This window comes from Podarcis cretensis, assembly GCF_951804945.1.
Source record: "Podarcis cretensis genome assembly, chromosome: 8".
In the NCBI taxonomy this organism is placed as follows: Eukaryota; Metazoa; Chordata; class Lepidosauria; order Squamata; family Lacertidae; genus Podarcis; species Podarcis cretensis.
In genome coordinates this window covers 83,162,356-83,180,530 of record NC_137177.1, presented here as the reverse complement: position 1 = coordinate 83,180,530, position 18,175 = coordinate 83,162,356, and the positions used below count along the sequence as shown (strand labels likewise).

General features: G+C 48.6%; 1 protein-coding gene across 1 annotated transcript in view; it reads left to right on the top strand.

Moving 5' to 3' along the window:
* Window positions 1-18,175, top strand: part of CROCC (ciliary rootlet coiled-coil, rootletin) — a 61,401-nt gene that overhangs the window by 7,790 nt on the left and 35,436 nt on the right. Inside the window, exons 3-12 of the mRNA XM_079987393.1 lie at window positions 622-773; window positions 3,022-3,213; window positions 4,800-4,883; window positions 5,283-5,380; window positions 6,824-6,989; window positions 8,096-8,202; window positions 11,102-11,329; window positions 12,272-12,368; window positions 15,185-15,289; window positions 16,031-16,252. Coding sequence (XP_079843519.1) covers window positions 622-773; window positions 3,022-3,213; window positions 4,800-4,883; window positions 5,283-5,380; window positions 6,824-6,989; window positions 8,096-8,202; window positions 11,102-11,329; window positions 12,272-12,368; window positions 15,185-15,289; window positions 16,031-16,252 — 1,451 coding nt within the window. The remainder of the gene's footprint in view (window positions 1-621; window positions 774-3,021; window positions 3,214-4,799; window positions 4,884-5,282; window positions 5,381-6,823; window positions 6,990-8,095; window positions 8,203-11,101; window positions 11,330-12,271; window positions 12,369-15,184; window positions 15,290-16,030; window positions 16,253-18,175) is intronic.

Genomic DNA, 18,175 nt, shown 5'->3' with positions numbered 1-18,175 from the left:
TTTTTGGGGGGGGTGTGTGTTCAGATCTAATGAATGGAAAAAGGCGCTCAGCAATCGATAAGGAGACAGTCAGCCTTGCTGCGCAAACTCTGACTTCCGTTCTAGCGATCTAGAGGGCGGGGAGGGGGAGGTGCCAGATGGAGGAGCCACCGATCTACCGTGATCTACCAAAAGCTCCCGGGGATCGACCAGTCAATCCCGGTTGACCTGTTGGACACCCCTGTTCTGTGGCATCGCAACAGTCCATTATTTAGCACACCTGTGTGCCAGATGTTCTGGCAGTGCATCCCAAGTTCCCTTGCTTTGCTTTGCTCTGTTTACAGTGGTACTTCAGGTTACAGATGGTTCAGTGGTTCTCGGGTTACAGAAATTGTGCTCCGGCTGTGCAGCAGCAGCAGGAGGCACAATTAGCTAAAGTGGTGCTTCAGGTTAAGAACAGTTTCAGGTTCAGAACGGATCTCCGGAATGAATTAAGTTCTTAACCGAGGTACCAATGTATTTCTTAAACTTCTCTCCTGCCCTTCGTTCCAAAGGGAGCCCAGGGCCTCTTGTCCAACTGCGGAAATGGATTTGATGCGTGTGTGTCTGTCTCTCTACCTCTGTGCTCCTCTCTTCCCACAGTGGCCTCCCACGCCGAGATGTCGTCCTTGCTTTCCCTCCAGGAGGAGAACCGCATCTTGCAGCAGGAGCTGTCCCGAGTGGAAGATTTGCTGGCTCAGAGCCGGGCTGAGCGGGATGAGCTGGCCATCAAGTACAACGCCATCAGTGAGCGGGTAGGTGCAGGAGGCAGGCAGGGTCTATGAAATCTTTACTTGGCACCAGCAAGCAGGCAGTGCTAGTGAATAGGTTTTATGGTCCAGTCGACTCTCATCTTTTGTGCAGGTTCTGTTCTAGGGATAGCATGTAAAGCCAAAATAATGCTGTGTTACTTTTATTGTTGTTTTATTGTTGTTAGCCGCTCTGAGCCCGGCTTCGGCTGGGGAGGGCGGGATATAAATAATAATAATAATAATAATAATAATAATAATAATAATAATAATCCCGATTGTGCAGATCAAATATAACTCATAGAATTCCACAGGATGTGGTATTAGTGTGTGAAAGCAGTCCAGATGGTGGAGGTGTCAGGTGCCATCTTCACTTGGTCACAAGTGACCAACAGCCAGGGGCAAAAGGCTCCTGGCGCCTGGCTAATTTCGAACACAGAATGCAAGTAGGAAGACGCAGACTCTGTTGAGGTGAGGATGGCTTGAGCTGTTTAGAGATGTGCTGGCGCAGAGAGGGGGGTTCTCTGTGGACCCGCCATGGGATTGAGCTCTGGCAAGGAAGATTTGAGGAGCTGGAGAAAGAGAGGCACTAGAGGGCCCTGCCAGGATCCAATCTCCCCCTTCCAAAAACAAAAAAACCCTGGCGAACGAGAATGGGTCCCATTATTTCCTTGGTCAGTTTCCCAGCATGCCCTGCTCCCCCCACCCCGGTCTTGTCTCCTGTACTCAGATCTGACTAAGGGTCTCCATGGAAAACATTTCCTGACTGCTTTCCAGAGTATTGGGGGGAGGAAATGGGGCATATTTTATTCTTCCTCCATGTCCAAAAGCTTTGGCCTGCCTGGACAGGTCCAGCTGAATAGCACCCGGGCTGGTTGAGACCTGCCTCTTGGCTGTGCAGTTTGCAAAGGGGACATGCGGGTGTTTGCATGTGCCCTGCCGCTCACGCTTGACCTGAATTAGTGGATTTAAGAACCAGGCGTGAAACACTTTGGAAGGAAGGAGGCACGCAAAAAACAACAACGTATTGACAGTGATCTCGTGCTCCGTAGTGTTCAAAGCGGGGCTGTCCATTGGATCAAAGAAATCTCGGTAGGTTAGTTAGCTAGCTAGTTTAATTCTCTGTAATTTCACATCAGGATGAAGCATTTCGTACCCCCCCCTCCGAAAAAAAGCTTTCTTTGTGTTTCAATTGCTACCAGGCCCCATCTTACAAATGTGAGGGAGGAAGGGGCTGGGCTGGCAGCAATGCCTCTCCTGAGATGGCACCGGAATAAATCAGCAATTTTCAAGGGGCTGCCAATGGCACCCCAGGGCTTTTTGTAAAAAAAACAAATAAATCAAATTTCAAGGGGCTGCCATAATCGTTGCAACAGCTTTGTACAGAAAGACAGTGTTGCCTTCCCTCTTTTGCAGCTGGGGCTGGGGAACTGAGGCTGAGACTGGGTCCATAACCAAAGCAATTGGTTGGGTTTTTTTTTGCTCCTGAAACCTTCTAGAGCTCTAAACCGGAGGGATGTTTTCTGGGTCTGCCTACCTCTTGGTTGTAGGCAAACGCAGGAAAGGAAACAATTCTCCTAAGAATTTCTGCTCTGGCTGGGGCTGGGGGGGCTCTTGGTTTGGGGGCTCCTCTCCTTACAAGACTGTATTGGGAGCTGGGCTCACATGCTCCGGTGACCATGGCGACTAGCAGGATAATTTAAATGGGCTGCAGGTTGCCATGGCAGCCGTTGCCTGGGAAGAGGGCAAACTTCACTCCTGCATTTTACATCTTGCGCCCAATTCCCCCCCCCCAAGCCATTTTTCTGTTAAAAACAAAAACAAAACCATGCGCAACCCTTTTGACAAAGCCTTTGAAAGTGGGAGCAAAGGGCAATCTCCTGCAGATGCTCTGTGTTTAAATTGTCCCAGGCTTGGGAAGATTGATTAAAAAAAAGGATTAGTTGGCTTCCCTGCCAAATCGGTGTGTGTGGTTCAGTCTGGCTGTTATTTCTTCTTAGCCTTGCAGCAGTCCTCTGCAGTCCATCAACCCAGAACTGGCTCCTTTGACAGGCTGCGGGCTCCCCAAGGCCCTCCGGCAACTGGTGCCCAGAGGGTAGACTGCCTTGGGACATGGAAGTTCCATGCAACAGCGATAGGCAATGGGCACAAGCTTAGAGGAGGGCTCTCTCGCTCTTTCTGGGAGTTGGGGCAGGAAAGGCTTAGGCACGAGGGGCCCTGATCCTCCTCCCCTTTCTTTCCTGGAACTCCTCAGCTGGAGCAAGCGCTGCGCCTGGAGTCAGGTGAGCGGGAAAGGGAGGCATTGGAGAACAAGAGCTTGGCTCAGCAAAACGTGGAGCTGCGCCGGCGGCTGGAGGAAGAGCAGGCAGGCTACAAGCGGAAGCTCCAGGCCTACCAGGAGGGCCAGCAGCGGCAGGCCCAGCTGGTGCAGAAGCTGCAAGCTAAGGTGAGACCCCCATAAGTCCCTCCATGCACCAGGTGGCACCGCCAGCGGCACCCCCAACCATAGCTGTCAACCGCCCCTTTTTTGGCGGGAAACTCCCTTTTCCCAGCGCCGTTTCCCGCTGCTGTCCCGGATTTATGATGTCCCTTAAATTTCCCGGGTTTCATGCTCGCCCGGCTCGGGAGGGAAGCAGCGGCTCAGGGTCCTCCGCCTCGAGAGGCGCGTTGTGAGGAGACGGGTGGCGGTGGGCAGGCAGGCAGCCCCTCTTTTGCGAGACTTCCACCGCGCTGCCAGGGGAAGCTGGAGGCAGCAGCGGTGGCGGCTGAGGAGGCGGCCTGAGGGAGGAGGAAGAGGAGGGGATGGGGAGGGACGCAGAAGGGCGGCACTTCAGCGGCCGTCGCTGTGCTGCAACTGCCTCATGCCAGGCTCGCGGGCGGCGTGGGGTGGAGTCTCTCTCCCTCCCTACTTCTCTCTTGGGCGGGGAAGGGCCGATGGAACTCCTCGCACCAGGATGACGGCAGCAGCCCCAACATGCTGCTTAGCATCCCCTCCAACCATTGCAGCATCTTAATGTAGTAATTTCCCCCTCTGCATCCCTTTCATAACTCTATTTTTATAAATCATTTGTCCATCCATAGTTCAAATTTTTACTACAAGTTTTCTGTCAATCCTACCAATGTGTGTAACTCTTTGCAATAGCTTTTCAAACAAATCATAAACTTTCCCCATTCTTTATTAAAGAGGTCCTCTTCCTAGTTTCTAATTCTGCCTGTAAGCTTTGCCATCTCGACGTCATTCATCAGTTTTGTCTGCCCCTCTTCTTTAGTCGGAGTTGTAGACCCTTAGGATCATCTAGTCCAACTCCCTGCAAAACACAGTCAGTTGCAGCAAAAGCAGCAGGGCTCCATCAGTGCCGGATTTCTGTATAAGCTAAGCCAAAATCCCTTATTTTGGCTGCTGATCCCTTATTTTCGAGGCTGCTGGTCCCTTATTTTCAAATCTGTAAGTTGACAGCTATGCCCCCAATCCTTCCCCTGCCCCATGGCGGCACCTGCCGGCCAGGTCGATGAGTAGAACGGAGCGAAACCTGGTTTTCAGCATCATGATATGTCAGCAGCTAAACCTCACAATTTACCGATATACAGTGGTACCTTGGTTGTCGAATGGCTTGGCTCCCAAACAAATCGGCTCCCGAACGCCACAAACCCAGAAGTGTGTGTTCCGGTTTGCGAACGTTTTTTGGAAGCCGAACATCCGACGCAGCTTCTGCAGCTTCTGATTGAAGCTCCTATAGCCAATCAGAAGCTGCGCCTTGGTTTTCAAACGGTTCCAGACTCCCAAAATGCATTAAGTTTGACAACCAAGGTACCACTGCATTACGGTTTTGGAAATAAGGAGCTCTGTAGAGGCGTCGGCCGGCTCCATGGTTTTCCCTGCGTTGTGATTTTTGCAGAGCAAACACACACACATGCACCCCTCATGATTCGCATTGCCGGCTCAAAAATTAGGAAACCGATATCACGATTGGGGCTGGGCGATATATATTGTCCAGAACTGGTTTGAAGTCCATATACCTCCCACCTCTCTAGGTTGTCCAGTACAAAAAGAAGTGTGGGGAGCAGGAAGAGCAACTGCTTGAGAAATCAACGGAGCTGGAGCAGCAGCGCCTAGTGGTGAGTGCCTCTTTCACGTGGGGGGGGGTCAGGATCGTGCTTTCTGCTCCCTCTGTCCCTCCAGGCCTTGACTTGTCGGCTGTTTTTGCTTCCCAGAGGTGTGTGGTTTTCCCCTGTTGCCATTGGGGTGTTCTTCCCGTGAATGGGTGGCCCTCTTCACATGCTCAGGATCCCTGCACATATTTGAGGACTGGGATTCGGTGTAGAATCTTCTGGGGAGGGGGGAGGAAGCCTGGATTAAGTCGTGCTTTTGTGCATGTTCAAATGAACACTGGTCCTTTCTCGACATGCTCTGGCACAGAGTCCCGCTGCCCCAGCTTCCGGAGCTAAGCTTTTTTGAGCCCCTGCATGTATGTCAAAGCCGCAGTGGCAGCTTCTCTCTGCTCCCTTCTCCCGCAGAGCCGTCTGGACATCACAGAATCACGCTTGCGGCAGGAGGAGGAGCACAGCAGTGACCTGGAAAGTGCTCTCATCCGGCTGGAAGAAGAGCAACAAAGGCCAGTGTGGGAGGGGGGGCAGGGCAGGGCAGGGCAGGGCAGGGCGGGGGGATTTTACAAGGCACAGGTCACCCAAGTCACTAAACCCCAACCCCTTTTGTCCATCCCCTAAGCAAGTGGTTCCCAAACTTATTTGGGGACGTTTTTAGTGTGTGATGTTGTGTTGCGCTTTTACTGGTTTTTTTGTTGGGAGTCTCCCAGAGTGGCTGGGCCAACCCAGTCAGATGGGTGGCATGTAAATAATAAATTTTCAGAAAAATAAATAAATTACTCAGCACCCCCCTGGAAATCAACCTAATTTAAGCAAACAAACAGAAAAATTCAGCGAGCCATTTGCGTTCATTTATGTACCTGCCAACCTAGCAGTTCGAAAGCACAAAGTGCAAATAGATATATACATACTGCTCCAGCAGGAAGGTAAACGGCGTTTCCATGCTCTGCTCTGGTTTGCCAGAAGCGGCTTAGTCATGCTGGCCACATGACCCGGAAGCTGTAGCTGGCTCCCTCGGCCTGTAAAGCGAGATGAGCGTCGCAACCCCAGAGTCATCCGTGACTGGACCTAACGGTCAGGGATCCTTTTACCTTTTATATACCTATTTTTTATTATTTTTTTTAAAAAATAATTTGGTTCTTCAGATTAAAATTTTACAGTTACATTATCCAACTTACAACATAAAAACAATATTCCATGGAATCTCCTGGACTTCCCTCCTCCCCTTTGTGGGTCCTATTGTTAATCATTTCCTCCTGCATCTTTTATGATCATCCAAATCTTTTACCTCTCCAGTGTGTCCAGAATTTACCATTAGACTACGAGTGATATTCCAATCCTACTAACAATTTTCACTGTTTACAATGGTTTTTGAGATACGTTATAAATTTTCCCCGTTCCTTATTAAAGTTTTGGTCTTCCTGATTTCTGATTCTTCCGGTCATTTTGGCCATTTCGGGAGAATCCATCAACTTGATCTGCCATTCTTCTCCGGCAGGAACTTCTTTGCATCTCTGGGCCAGTAACATCCACGCAGCCGTGGTCGCATACTTAAATAGTCTTTTCAGCTCCCTTGGGATTTCGGCACCTAGAATTCCTAAAAGAAAGGCTTCAGGGGTTTTTTTTAGAAAAGATTACCAGTACAGTGGTGCCCCGTAAGACGAATGCCTCGCAAGACGAAAAACTCGCTAGACGAAAGGGTTTTCCATTTTTCGAGGTGCTTCGCAAGACGAATTTCCCTATGGGCTTGCTTCGCAAGACGAAAACGTCTTGCGGGTTTGCTTCCTTTTTCGTAAAACCGTTAACACCCAGGGAATCCGTGCTCTGCAAGACGAAAAAATCGCAAGACGAAGCAACTCGCGGAACGAATTAATTTCGTCTTGCGAGGCACCACTGTATATAAAAAACCAAATAGACCTGCCTCCTTACCTGCTGCCCCCTGTCACCTGCAGGAGCACCAGCCTTGCACAGGTCAATGCCATGCTGAGGGAGCAGCTGGACCAGGCAAGCACGGCCAACCAGGCCCTCAGTGAGGACATCCGTAAGCTGACGGCTGACTGGACCAAGGCCCGGGATGAGCTGGAGCAGCGGGAGGTGGACTGGAGGCGAGAAGAGGAGGTCTGGGGCATGGGAGAACCTGGGGTGGGGTGGGGGGCTTGAGGCAAGGGGCAGGTTTGGGGAGGGATACAAAGCGGTCTGAGAAGAGGCAGAGGGATGCCAGAGCACAGAGCCTGTCCTCGGTGCCTTCGTCGCCTCTGGTGAAAAGGGTTTGGCAGATTTTGAAATGGTGGGGGGGGGGGAGGAATGCAAATGGGTAAAACTGATGGTAATTGCAGCCAGACAGGTTATAGCAAGTAATTGGAAAAATGCAGAAGAGCTAGGCGTGAACCAATGGAGGAAAAAACTGAATAATATTATAATTTTATAAGATACATAGAATGAAATGGTTTAAGGTCAGTGAGAAAGAGGAGGATTGGCTTGAGAAGATATTGAATTATTTGAGTAGGTTTGAACAATTTGGGGCAATTAAAATGTTAAAGGGACGCGGGTGGCGCTGTGGGTTAATTCACAGACCCTAGGACTTGCCGATAAGAAGGTCGGCGGTTCAAATCCCCACGACGGGGTGAGCTCTTGTTGCTTGATCCCTGCTCCTGCCAACCTAGCAGTTCGAAAGCATGTCAAAGTGCAAATAGATAAATAGGTACCACTCCGGTGGGAAGGTAAACGGCGTTTCCGTGCGCTGCTCTGGTTCGCCAGAAGCGGCTTAGTCATGCTGGCCACATGACCCGGAAGCTGTACCCCGGCTCCCTCGGCCAATAAAGCGAGATGAGCGCCGCAACCCCAGAGTCAGCCACAACTGGACCTAATAGTCAGGGGTCCCTTTTACCTTTGAAATGTTAAAAGTTAAATAAACCTTGTGGAAGGAGGAGTCTTAAGGTATATAGAAGTGTACATATGGTTAATTTGAATATGTTATTATTGAATATTATTTAATATGTATATTATTGAATATTGTATACCCAATGTATCAGCCGCCTGGGGGGTTTCACTGTTTGTGTTTTGGTGGTTGGTAAAAAATAAAAAATAATTAAAAAAATGAAATGAGGGGGGAGCTTGCGGGACCTGCCCCCCCAACTGCTGACTTCTTGTGGGCTGGCACTGCAGAAGTGATTTCTCGTTGCCAGCACTGTCCTCAGCTCGCTGCTTTTCCTTCTCCCTTGCAGACGTTCAACACGTACTTCCGCAACGAACACAGCCGCCTGCTCACCCTCTGGCGGCAAGTGGTGGGGTTCAGGAGGCACTTTGGGGAGATGAAGACCACGATGGAAAGGTCAGCCCTCAGAACAGGAGCCTTGGCCACAGCCCCAACCCTGGGTCTGTCCGCACTGCCCGGGCTCAAGCTGCTGTTTTTACTGCGCCCAGTGCTGGATTTACGTATAAGCTAAATAAGCTGTAGCTTAGGGCCCCACTCTCTCGGGGCCCCCCAAAAAAATTAAAGGAAAAAACCCTGGATGGATATTTCCAAAATATAAGATAGAAAACAAATAAAATTAAACCTACATACAGCAACAGTGTTTTGTGTTGCGTAGGCTCCTATGATATAAGTAACGGGCCCCGCCTGCTAGCCTGTTCCCTAAAACAGGGGTCAGCAACCTTTTTCAGCTGTGGGCCAGTCCACTGTCCCTCAGACCATGTGGTTGGCCGGACTCTATTTTGAAAAAATAATAATGAACGAATTCCTATGCCCCACAAATAACCCAGAGATGCATTTTAAATAAAACCACGCATTCTACTCATGTAAAACACCAGGCAGGCAGCACAAATAACCCAGAGATGCATTTTAAGTAAAGGGACACATTCTACTCAAGTAAAAAACACGCTGATTCCCGGACCGTCCACAGGCCGGATTGAGAAGGCGATTGGGCCGCATCCAGCCCCCGAGCCTTAGGTTGCCTACCCCTGCCCTAAAATATTACTGGTTTGCTCATTTCTATACATAGGGTGCCTACATTCTGCATGTACTGCTTGCATGGCAACATGTGCAAATGGCTAGATATCTATTAGGTCCATAAATTACCATATAGCGTATATTCAACACACACAAAAATGACAATTTGTTGTTGTCAAAGGACATCTGGAGCAATAAGGGGCCCCATTATCTTCAGTAGCTTAGGGCCTCATCAAACCTAAATCCGGCCCTGACTGTGCTTGGAGCCTGTATTAGGGGACATTTCCAAAAACAGCCACTGAGAAAACTGGGCAGATCTGTGCATAAATGAAAAGTTATACAAATCGGCTTGATTCTGCCCTTTTAAAATGAGGTGGGGTGGTTTTTTTTTGGGGGGGGGGTGTTACTGGTTTGTTGTTTTCATTTTGATTAGACAAGTACCTTGGGAGTCGAAACAGAATCCATTCCAGAAGGACTTCCAAAACATTCAAAACCAAAGCGCATCTTCTGATTGGCTGCAGGAAGCTCCTGCAGCCAATCGGAAGCCCAGTTGGATGTTCAGCTTCCAAAAACAGTTTGCAAACTGGAACAATCACTTCCGAGTTTGCGACACTTGGGAGCCAAAACGTTCGGGAGCCAAGGCGTCCGAGATCCAAGGTGTGACTGTATATATTTTGTGGTTTTATATTTTGATTTTGTTCTGTGAGACCTCCAGGTACAGGGTGGTATATGAATTCAATAAATAATAATAAAATTATAATTTGCACAAAAATATACTAATTGATTAAATCGAGCAGATGTCCCTCTCAGTGCTTTTTGTGTGTGTGTGTGTGTGGAATGTTTATTCCCTTGTCTGCTCGTCATTTTGTAGGGGCAGGAAGTGACTGAGCATTTTCCGCAGCCATTTGAAAATCATGCTAGATCAGCATACCACATGAGGTCTAGAAACCTGAACTAAATGGTAACTGTGAATCTTAAGAAGCTCGGAGCACAGTTTTAAGTGCACTTTGGGTGGTGCTGCCTGCGCAGTGGCTCGTGAGGAGGAGGAGCATGTTGTTGCCTGCATTGCTCTCTCTTTTTGAAATCATTTTTCTTTGATTTTACAAATACGAATTTATAACATTCCAAATGCATATCCATATACTATAGAGATTACTCTGAATCTCAAGACTTCCACCCCATCCCCTCCATGGGTCCTAGTGTCAACATTTACAGCTGCATATTATTCCATATTCTATATTTTAAATCATATTATCCATAGTATTTGTTACATTACAAGTGGGTTTCAAATCCTGCTAATGTTTCTATTTGCTTGCAGGGGTCTCCTAGATAAATTATAAACATTTTCCCATTCTTTTTTTAAAAAAATTGTCCTCTTGGTTTGTGAGTTTTCCAGTCGGCTTCGCCATTTCAATGTAGTCCATCAGCTTAGCTTACCATTTCTCTCTCCTTTGTCTTCTTTCTATATCTGGGCTAGTAGCATCTGAGCGGCTGTTGTCCCAGACATAAAAAGTATTTCCTGCTCCTTTGCGATGTCGTCATACCTCGGGTTAAAGTCGCTTCAGGTTGAGCGCTTTAAGGTTACGCTCCGCGGCGACCCAGAAGTAACGGAACACATGACTTCTGGGTTTCGTCACTCGTGCATGTGCAGACGCTCAAAATGACGTCATGCGCATGCGCAGAAGCGGCAAATTGCGACGTGCAGATGCGGGTTGCGTTCTGCTCAGGATGCGAACGGGGCTCTGGAACGGATCCCATTCACATCCAGAGATACCACTGCACTTAACGTATTTTTCGCTCTATAAGACGCACCAGACCATAAGACACAGCTAGTTTTTGGAAGAAGAAAACAAGAAAAAAAATATTTAGAATCCCAGAAGGTTATGGGATAGCTGCGTGCAGCCTCTCCCGGGCAAAGGGAGCCTTCATTCCCCTGCCCAGGCGAGGCTCCCCCAAGAGCCATGCTCCCTTTAAAGAGCGCGCGGAGTGTGTGTGCGGGTCTTGAGGGTTTTCCCCGAGGAAAATTATTCTCTTGTTGAACAAGGGCTGCCCTTTTCCCTCCTCGGGAAAAAGCCCCGAAGAGCCGCACACATGCTCCAGCGGCTCTTTAAAGGTAGCGCTGAGCAGAGCCTCCCGCCTGCATTTGCTCCATGAGACGCACACACATTTCCCCTTACTTTTTAGAAAGGGAAAAGTGCGTCTTATAGAGCGAAAAATATGGGTATATTGTTACTTGCATTTCTCTCCCCTGAGCGACTCCTCTTGCTCCCTGTCTCGGCAGGGACCTCTCTGAGCTGGGCCACGAACTCTCCCGCTCTAGCCGCACGGTCCACGCTGCCTGCCTGAACCTGAGCAGCAACCTGCGCCTGTCTGAGAGCAGCACCGGCGCCACCCTGGAGAAGCAGGCGCTGCTGATGGCGCAGCTGGAGGAGCAGCTGAAGGACAAGGTCCGCGACATGATCCAGCTGCAGGTCCGCTGCGACATGGAGAAGGCCGAGCTGGGCAACAGGTACCAGGGAGGGGGGAATGGTTGGGGGAGGCAGGTTTAGCACCTGGCAGGGGAGCCTGCTCTGGCCTCCAGCATGGCCTGTGGTCGGGGTAGGAGGAACCAGGCAGAGGGTCTTCTCAGTGGTGGCACCTGCCCTGTGGAACGCCCTCCCATCAGATGGCAAGGAAATAAACAACTACAGTGGTACCTGAGGTTACAAGCACCTCAGGTTACAAACACTTCGGGTTATAGGCTCCGCTAACCTGGAAGTAGTACCTCAGGTTAAGAACTTTGCCCCAGGATGAGAACAGAAATTGCGCGGCGGCAGCAGGAGGCCCCATTAGCTAAAGTGGTACCTCAGGTTAAGAACGTTTCAGGTTAAGAACGGACCACCGGAACGAATTAAGTTCTTAACCCGAGGTACCACTGTATCTCACTTTTAGAAGACGTCTGAAGGCAGTCCTGTTTAGGGAAGTTTTTAATGTCTGGTGTTTTGTTGCATCATTATTATTATTATTATTATTATTATTATTATTATTTCTGTTGGGAGCCACCCAGAGTGGCTGAGGGAAACAAACAAACAAACAAACAAACAAACAAACAAACAAACAAACAAACAAACATTATTTATACCCTGCCCATCTTGCTGGGCTTTCCCAGCCACTCTGGGTAGCTTCCAAGACATAAAAACACAATAAAATAAAACCTTTTTGATACAGGGCTGTCTTCAGATGTCTTTCAACCACTGAGCTATGGCCTCCCCCCCCCCCCCGAAATGTTCCTCACTCTTTGCATGTGGGGTTTCTGCTGAGGAACTTGGCTCAGGCGCACGGCCCATCTGCTTTGCCTGCAAGAGGACTACTTCCGAAGCTCTCCCATGCCCCGCAAGGCCAGAAAGGACCCCTGAGTGCCCCCACTGGCCCAGAACTGACCACTGAGGCCTTCTCTTCCCTTGCCCTCCAGGATCAACGAAGTCACGTCCAGCCTGGAGCGCTTGAAAGGCCAGAACGCGGAGAAGACCAAGGCAATTGAGGCGCTGACCCAGAAGCTGGAGAGTTTGGTGAGAGGAGGCAGCTGGGTTTTGGGGGAGGAGGATGATGGAGTGCATTGGGTGGCCCTCAAGAAGATGCAGCTCGCCAGGCATCTGCTCTGTCGGGGGCCGTGTGACCCTAAGGGGTCTCCCCACTCCTGGTGCCGCGGCCCCCCCCCCGGTTCTGCCCCCCCCAAGGTTGGCATGTGTGTCCCCCCTCCCCTTCCTCTCCCACTTGAGCCTGGGACTCTGTTGCTTTCATCCCACCTTTGTCTTCCTCCTTCTGCTTTCTGTGCGCCAATATTCCATTTATTTATTTATTTATTTATTTATTCATTCATTCATTCATTCCTTGATTTACAAAAGTGTGTGCAATGTCTCTCTCTTGTATATATATTTTTTCCATGTAACTTTTTTTCCAAATCAGTTTCATTTGTTGAGACATTGGGAAAATAAGGGGGAAAGAGGGGGTGGAGATGGGGGATGGCGATGTTTCTATTTTACTTACTACAGTGGTACCTCGGGTTACAGACGCTTCAGGTTAGAGACTCCGCTAACCCAGAAATAGTGCCTCGGGTTAAGAACTTTGCTTCGGGATGAGAACAAAAATTGCGGCAGCGGGAGGCCCCATTAGCTAAAGTGGTGCTTCAGGTTAAGAACAGTTTCAGGTTAAGAACGGACCTCCGGAACGAATTAAGTACCGTATTTTTTGCTCTATAAGACGCACCAGACCACAAGACGCACTTAGTTTTTGGAGGAGAAAAACAAGAAAAAAAATATTCTGAATCTCAGAAGCCAGAACAGCAAGAGGGATCACTGCGCAGTGAAAGCAGCAATCCCTCTTGCTGTTCTGGCTTCTGGGATAGCTGCGCAACCTGCATTCGCTCCATAAGACGCAGACACATTTCCCCTTACTTTTTAGGAGGGGAAAAGTGAGTCTTATAGAGCAAAAAATACGGTACTTAACCCAAGGTACCACTGTATATGTAGGGTTTGGTGTCAGCGTTGCTTGTGCAGGTTCTCTGCTGTTCACTTGTGTTCCTTTGGTGGTGAGAGAGGTTGGGGTTGGCCTAGGGTGTGGTTGTTCATTTGTGGCTGGCTGTGGTGGTCTTCGTTTTCATGTGTGAGTGGGGTGGGTGGGTGTTTTGGATCAGGTTAGCCATATTGATTTGCATGTCGTTGGTGGATTTTTGTCGTTGCCTTGTTGGGCTGTGTATGTGATAAAGGGGAGCCATACGCGGGTGAAGGTGTCTCCTTCTATATTGAGATGTTTAAAAAGGGAAGAGAGAGAGAGAGAGTTTTCCTAAGCTTTTCTTCCCTTTTCCCAACTCCTCTCTGCTCTGCCTCCTTTGAGAACAACGGTAAATTTCCTCGTCCCCTTTTGGTGTGTGTGTTTGTTATGGTCTAATCTTCTTCCCATACTTCTCACTCGAGTCCCACTTCATTTGAGCTTTGCCATGGATGAAAAACTGGGGGGTGGAACCAGAGGGAGGAGATTTATTAATGCTTAAAGCCCTTCCGACCCTGCCTGGGTGAATCATAGAGTTGTAGAACTGCAGAGGGAACCCTAAGGGTCATCTAGTCCAACCCCCTGCAATGCAATGCAGGAATCGCAGCCGAAGGCTCTCTGACAGACATCAATCCAGCCAACCTCTGCTAAAAAACTTCCCATGAAGGAGAGTCCACCACCTGTTCCACGGCCGGACTGCTCTGACCCTCAGAACGTTCTTCCTCACGTTGATTCGGAATTTCCTTTCTCGTATTTTGAATTTGGTGGTTTTGGGTGCTCCCCTTTCTGTAGCAGCTGAAAACAAGTTTGCTCCATCTTTGGGGCACCCAGCATAGCTGTCAACGTTTCCATTTTTTAAAGGGAAATTCCCTTATTTCAAATAGGATTCCTCGCAAGAAAAGAGGAAAGTTGACAGCTATGGCACCCAGCAGGTTAAGGATTCATCCCTGGTAAGTAGAACCAGGTATGGGTGGGAAGGACTGAAACTCTGGGGAGCAGCTGTTTAGCCAGTGTAGACGACACTGAGGCAAGTGGGCTTCAAGTGTATGACAGGCTCCTCTGTTCCTTTGTTTCTTTGTTTTCTTTGGTTTTCTTTCTTTATTTTTTTAAAAATTATAATATAAATGTTATTAGTATTTTCCACACAACAACACGAAAAATATTGAAAAATAACAATACACAAAACACAAAAACCAACATTCAAAAAACAAAAAAGCAAATCCATATCTTACAAGTTAATAATATAAACACTAAAAAGAAAAACAAACATTGACTTCTACCAATCCCACAGCACCTCCTTTATCTCTCATTGTGTCTTCCTGTTTTCCTTATCATCTCTATCCTAACATCTAGATATAAATCTCTCTTTCTTATCCTTTCACTTCACAAGGTTATTCCAGGCTCAGCCAGATTTCTACCCTCGAACCTTGACTTTTAAGGTATTCATTTAGGCACTCCCAGTCTTTTTTTACTTCACTTTTTGGTTTTTGTCTGTCACTTTGGCTAATTCTAAATATTCTGAAAGCTTACATAACCACTCTCCCCTAGTGGGTAACTGATTCCCTTTCCAATACTTAGCCACCAGGATTCTTGCTGCAGGCATCGCGTATAAGAAAAATTTAGTTTTGTCTTTTGGAATATCATCGTTTAAAATTCCTAAAAGGAATGCCTCTGGCCTTTTACTATATGATATTCTTAGTATTTTCTTTATTTCTTTGTGGATCCTCTGTTCCTTTGAGTTCCCTCCAAGCTGCCTCCCTCCAAATGTCCAGCAGCCGGAAACTGGCAGAGAGCCCCTCTTGCTTTGCTGACCGTCTTACCCCATGTCTGGTTCCAGGAAGCCTCCCATGCCCAGGAACAGGCTGTGGCGGAGGCTGAGGAGGTGGAAGCCCTGCGGACAGAATCTGAGTTGCTGCAGCAGACCCTGCGCGACCTCGCTCAGGTACAGGGCAGAGGACCCCCATTGTCCCTTTCGTGGCATCTGACTCATCTCTTTTGAAGCTGAGATATAATAATAATAATAATAATAATAATAATAATAATAATAATAATTTATTACAGTGGCACGTCTGGATGTGAGCGTTCCGCAGCCGCATTCACATCCAGAAGCAAATGCAACCCCGGTCTGCGGGTCGCCGCTTCTGTGCATGACGTCATTTTGACCGTCTGCGCATGCATGAGCGGCAAAACCCGGAAGTAACGCGCTCTGCTACTTCTGGGTCGCGGCAGCATGCAACCCGAAAATACTTATCCTGAAGCTACTTCAACCCAAAATATGACTGTATTTATACCCCGCCCTTCTGACTGGGTCTCCCCAGCCACTCTGGGCAGCTTCCAACCAAATATCAAAAACAATACAGCGTCAGACATTAAAAACTAACCCTAACCCTAAAGAGGGCTGCCTTCACGTGTCTTTTAAAAGTAAAATAGTTGATTATTGCCTTGACGTCTGGTGGGAGGGCATTCCACAGGGCAAGCACCACTACCGAGACGGCCCTCTGTCTGGTTCCCTGTAACCTCACTTCTCACAGCGAGGGAACTGCCAGAAGGCCCTCGGTGCTGGATCTCAGTGTCCGGGCTGGATGATGGGGGTGGAAATGCTCCTACAGGTATACAGGTATGCAGGCGAGGGGGCACTTCTGCCTGGTCCCACGGTGAGTTTTTATTTTTGTTCTCCCTGTAGGCTGTGATCTCCGACGCGGACAGTGCCGTCCACCTCCCGGCCATAGAAACCTCAGACAGCGACGCCACCGGGCTCAGCCTGCGGGGCTTGTCCTCCAGCTTCCGGACGCCCTCCCCGCTGCGCCGTTCCTCCCCCCACCGCCGCAGCCTGTCCCCCATTTTCCCTGACTCCACGCTGGCGGTGGTGCAGTCGGCCCTGCAGAAGCGCCAGCTGCAGCTTCAGGTAAGGGAGGAGGGGGGCGTCCGATTCCCACCCCACAGCCCCAATCACCCCAAAGGCCAGGGAGGCAGGTGGTACACTTGGGGGAAGAAGGCCCTTGCCAAAATCCTGAGCAGGCCCGCTTCATAGAAGGGAGCAGATAATAATAATAATTTTGCCACAGCCTCTCTGGTGCCCCGCAAGACGAACGCCTCGCAAGACGGAAAACCCGCTAGAAGAAAGGGTTTTCCGTTTTGGAGGCGTTTCGCAAAACGAATTTCCCTGTGGGCTTGCTTCGCAAGACGAAATGTCTTGCGAGTTCCTGCGGGTTCCCCCCCCTTTTCCCCCCTTTTCCTAAGCCGCTAAGCTGCTTATCAGCTGATCCGCTAAAAGCCGCTAAGCCACTAATAGCGCTAATCCGCTAAGCTGTCAATGGGCTTGCTTCGCAAGACGAAAAAACCGCTATACGAAGAGCCTCACGGAACGGATTAATTTCATCTTGCGAGGCACCACTGTATATAAAAACATAATAAAACACTGAATATTGAAAAGCTCCCCTAAACAGTGTTTGTCTCACTCAAGATTGGGCCATGATTTTATATCTCCTTGCAGACATTGATAAGTATGTGACCTGGTGTGTAGCACTTTTTGCAACTGCCGCCAGGAAAATTAGAAAAAATTATAAAGCCGAGATAGCTATCAACTGCAAAGGAGATGAATTTATTTGACCCCATCTACACCAAGCTGTATCTTTCTCACTAAACTTTGTACATAATTGTCTATTGTATTATATAATATTGCTGTTAATATATGAGTGGCCCCACGGTGATTTTAGCTTATAAATTTTATTGCCAAATGTTTCAATTTATATATTAAAGAGTTTCTATAGTTTTGTGCAGATTAGGTCAGGTTTTGACAATGTAAATGTTTTAAGTTTTTGTGTCAAACTAGTATATATTTTATTGAATGACGTTGTATACATTGCAGCAGCCTTTGGCTATAAGCAATAAACTTGACTGACTGACACTCAAGATTGGGGGTGGGAAGGGGAGAGAGGAGTTCCTAAACTGCAAGGGAAGAGGCCACCCCCAAAAAGGCATCGCTCACACTCCCTGTGTGAGAGCAGGAATACAAACTGGGCTTCTGCCCTGTCTAGAACATGCAAATATCCTCAGTTGGTCTCGTTTTCCGTAACTTATTCTGATTCTTGTCACCCAGATCAGGGACAACTGTTTTCCAAATGGCATCCGGCCTCTCAGCTCTGGTTTTGCAGGCTTAGTTGGCAGCCTCGTCACTTGCCATTATGTGGTGGGGCTAATAACTTGGTTTTAGGAAAGACACAGGGGACACGGGTGGCACTGTGGTCTAAACCACTGAGCCTCTTGGGCTTGCCACTCAGAAGGTCAACGGTTCAAATCCCCGTGATGGGGTGAGCTCCCATTGCTCTGTCCCAGCTCCTGCCAACCTAACAGTTTGAAAGCACACCAGTGCAAGTAGATAAATAGGTACTGATCTGGCAGGAAGGTAAACGGCTTTTCCGTGCGCCCTGGTTTCCGTCACGGTGTTCCGTTGTGCCAGAAGCAGTTTAGTCATGCTGGCCACATGACCTGGAAAGCTGTCTGTGGACAAACACTGGCTCCTTCAGCCTGAAAGTGAAATGAGCACCGCAACCCCATAGTCACCTTTGACTGGACTTAACCATCCAGGGGCCCTTTACCTTTTTACCTTTAGGAAAGACAGTCAGAAAGAGAGATTCTCAGGAGGCTTCCATAGAATTGTACAAGTCAACAATAGATAGAAAAAGTAAATATGTACACAAAACATGTGCAACCAGAATGCAAGGCCGACGAGTAAGCCCGCCTTGCTAGCCTAAATTAACTACCCATTGTGTGTTTTGGTTGTTCTGCACAATCTGTCAACTTGAGGAAACTGGAAACCAGAGTCCCA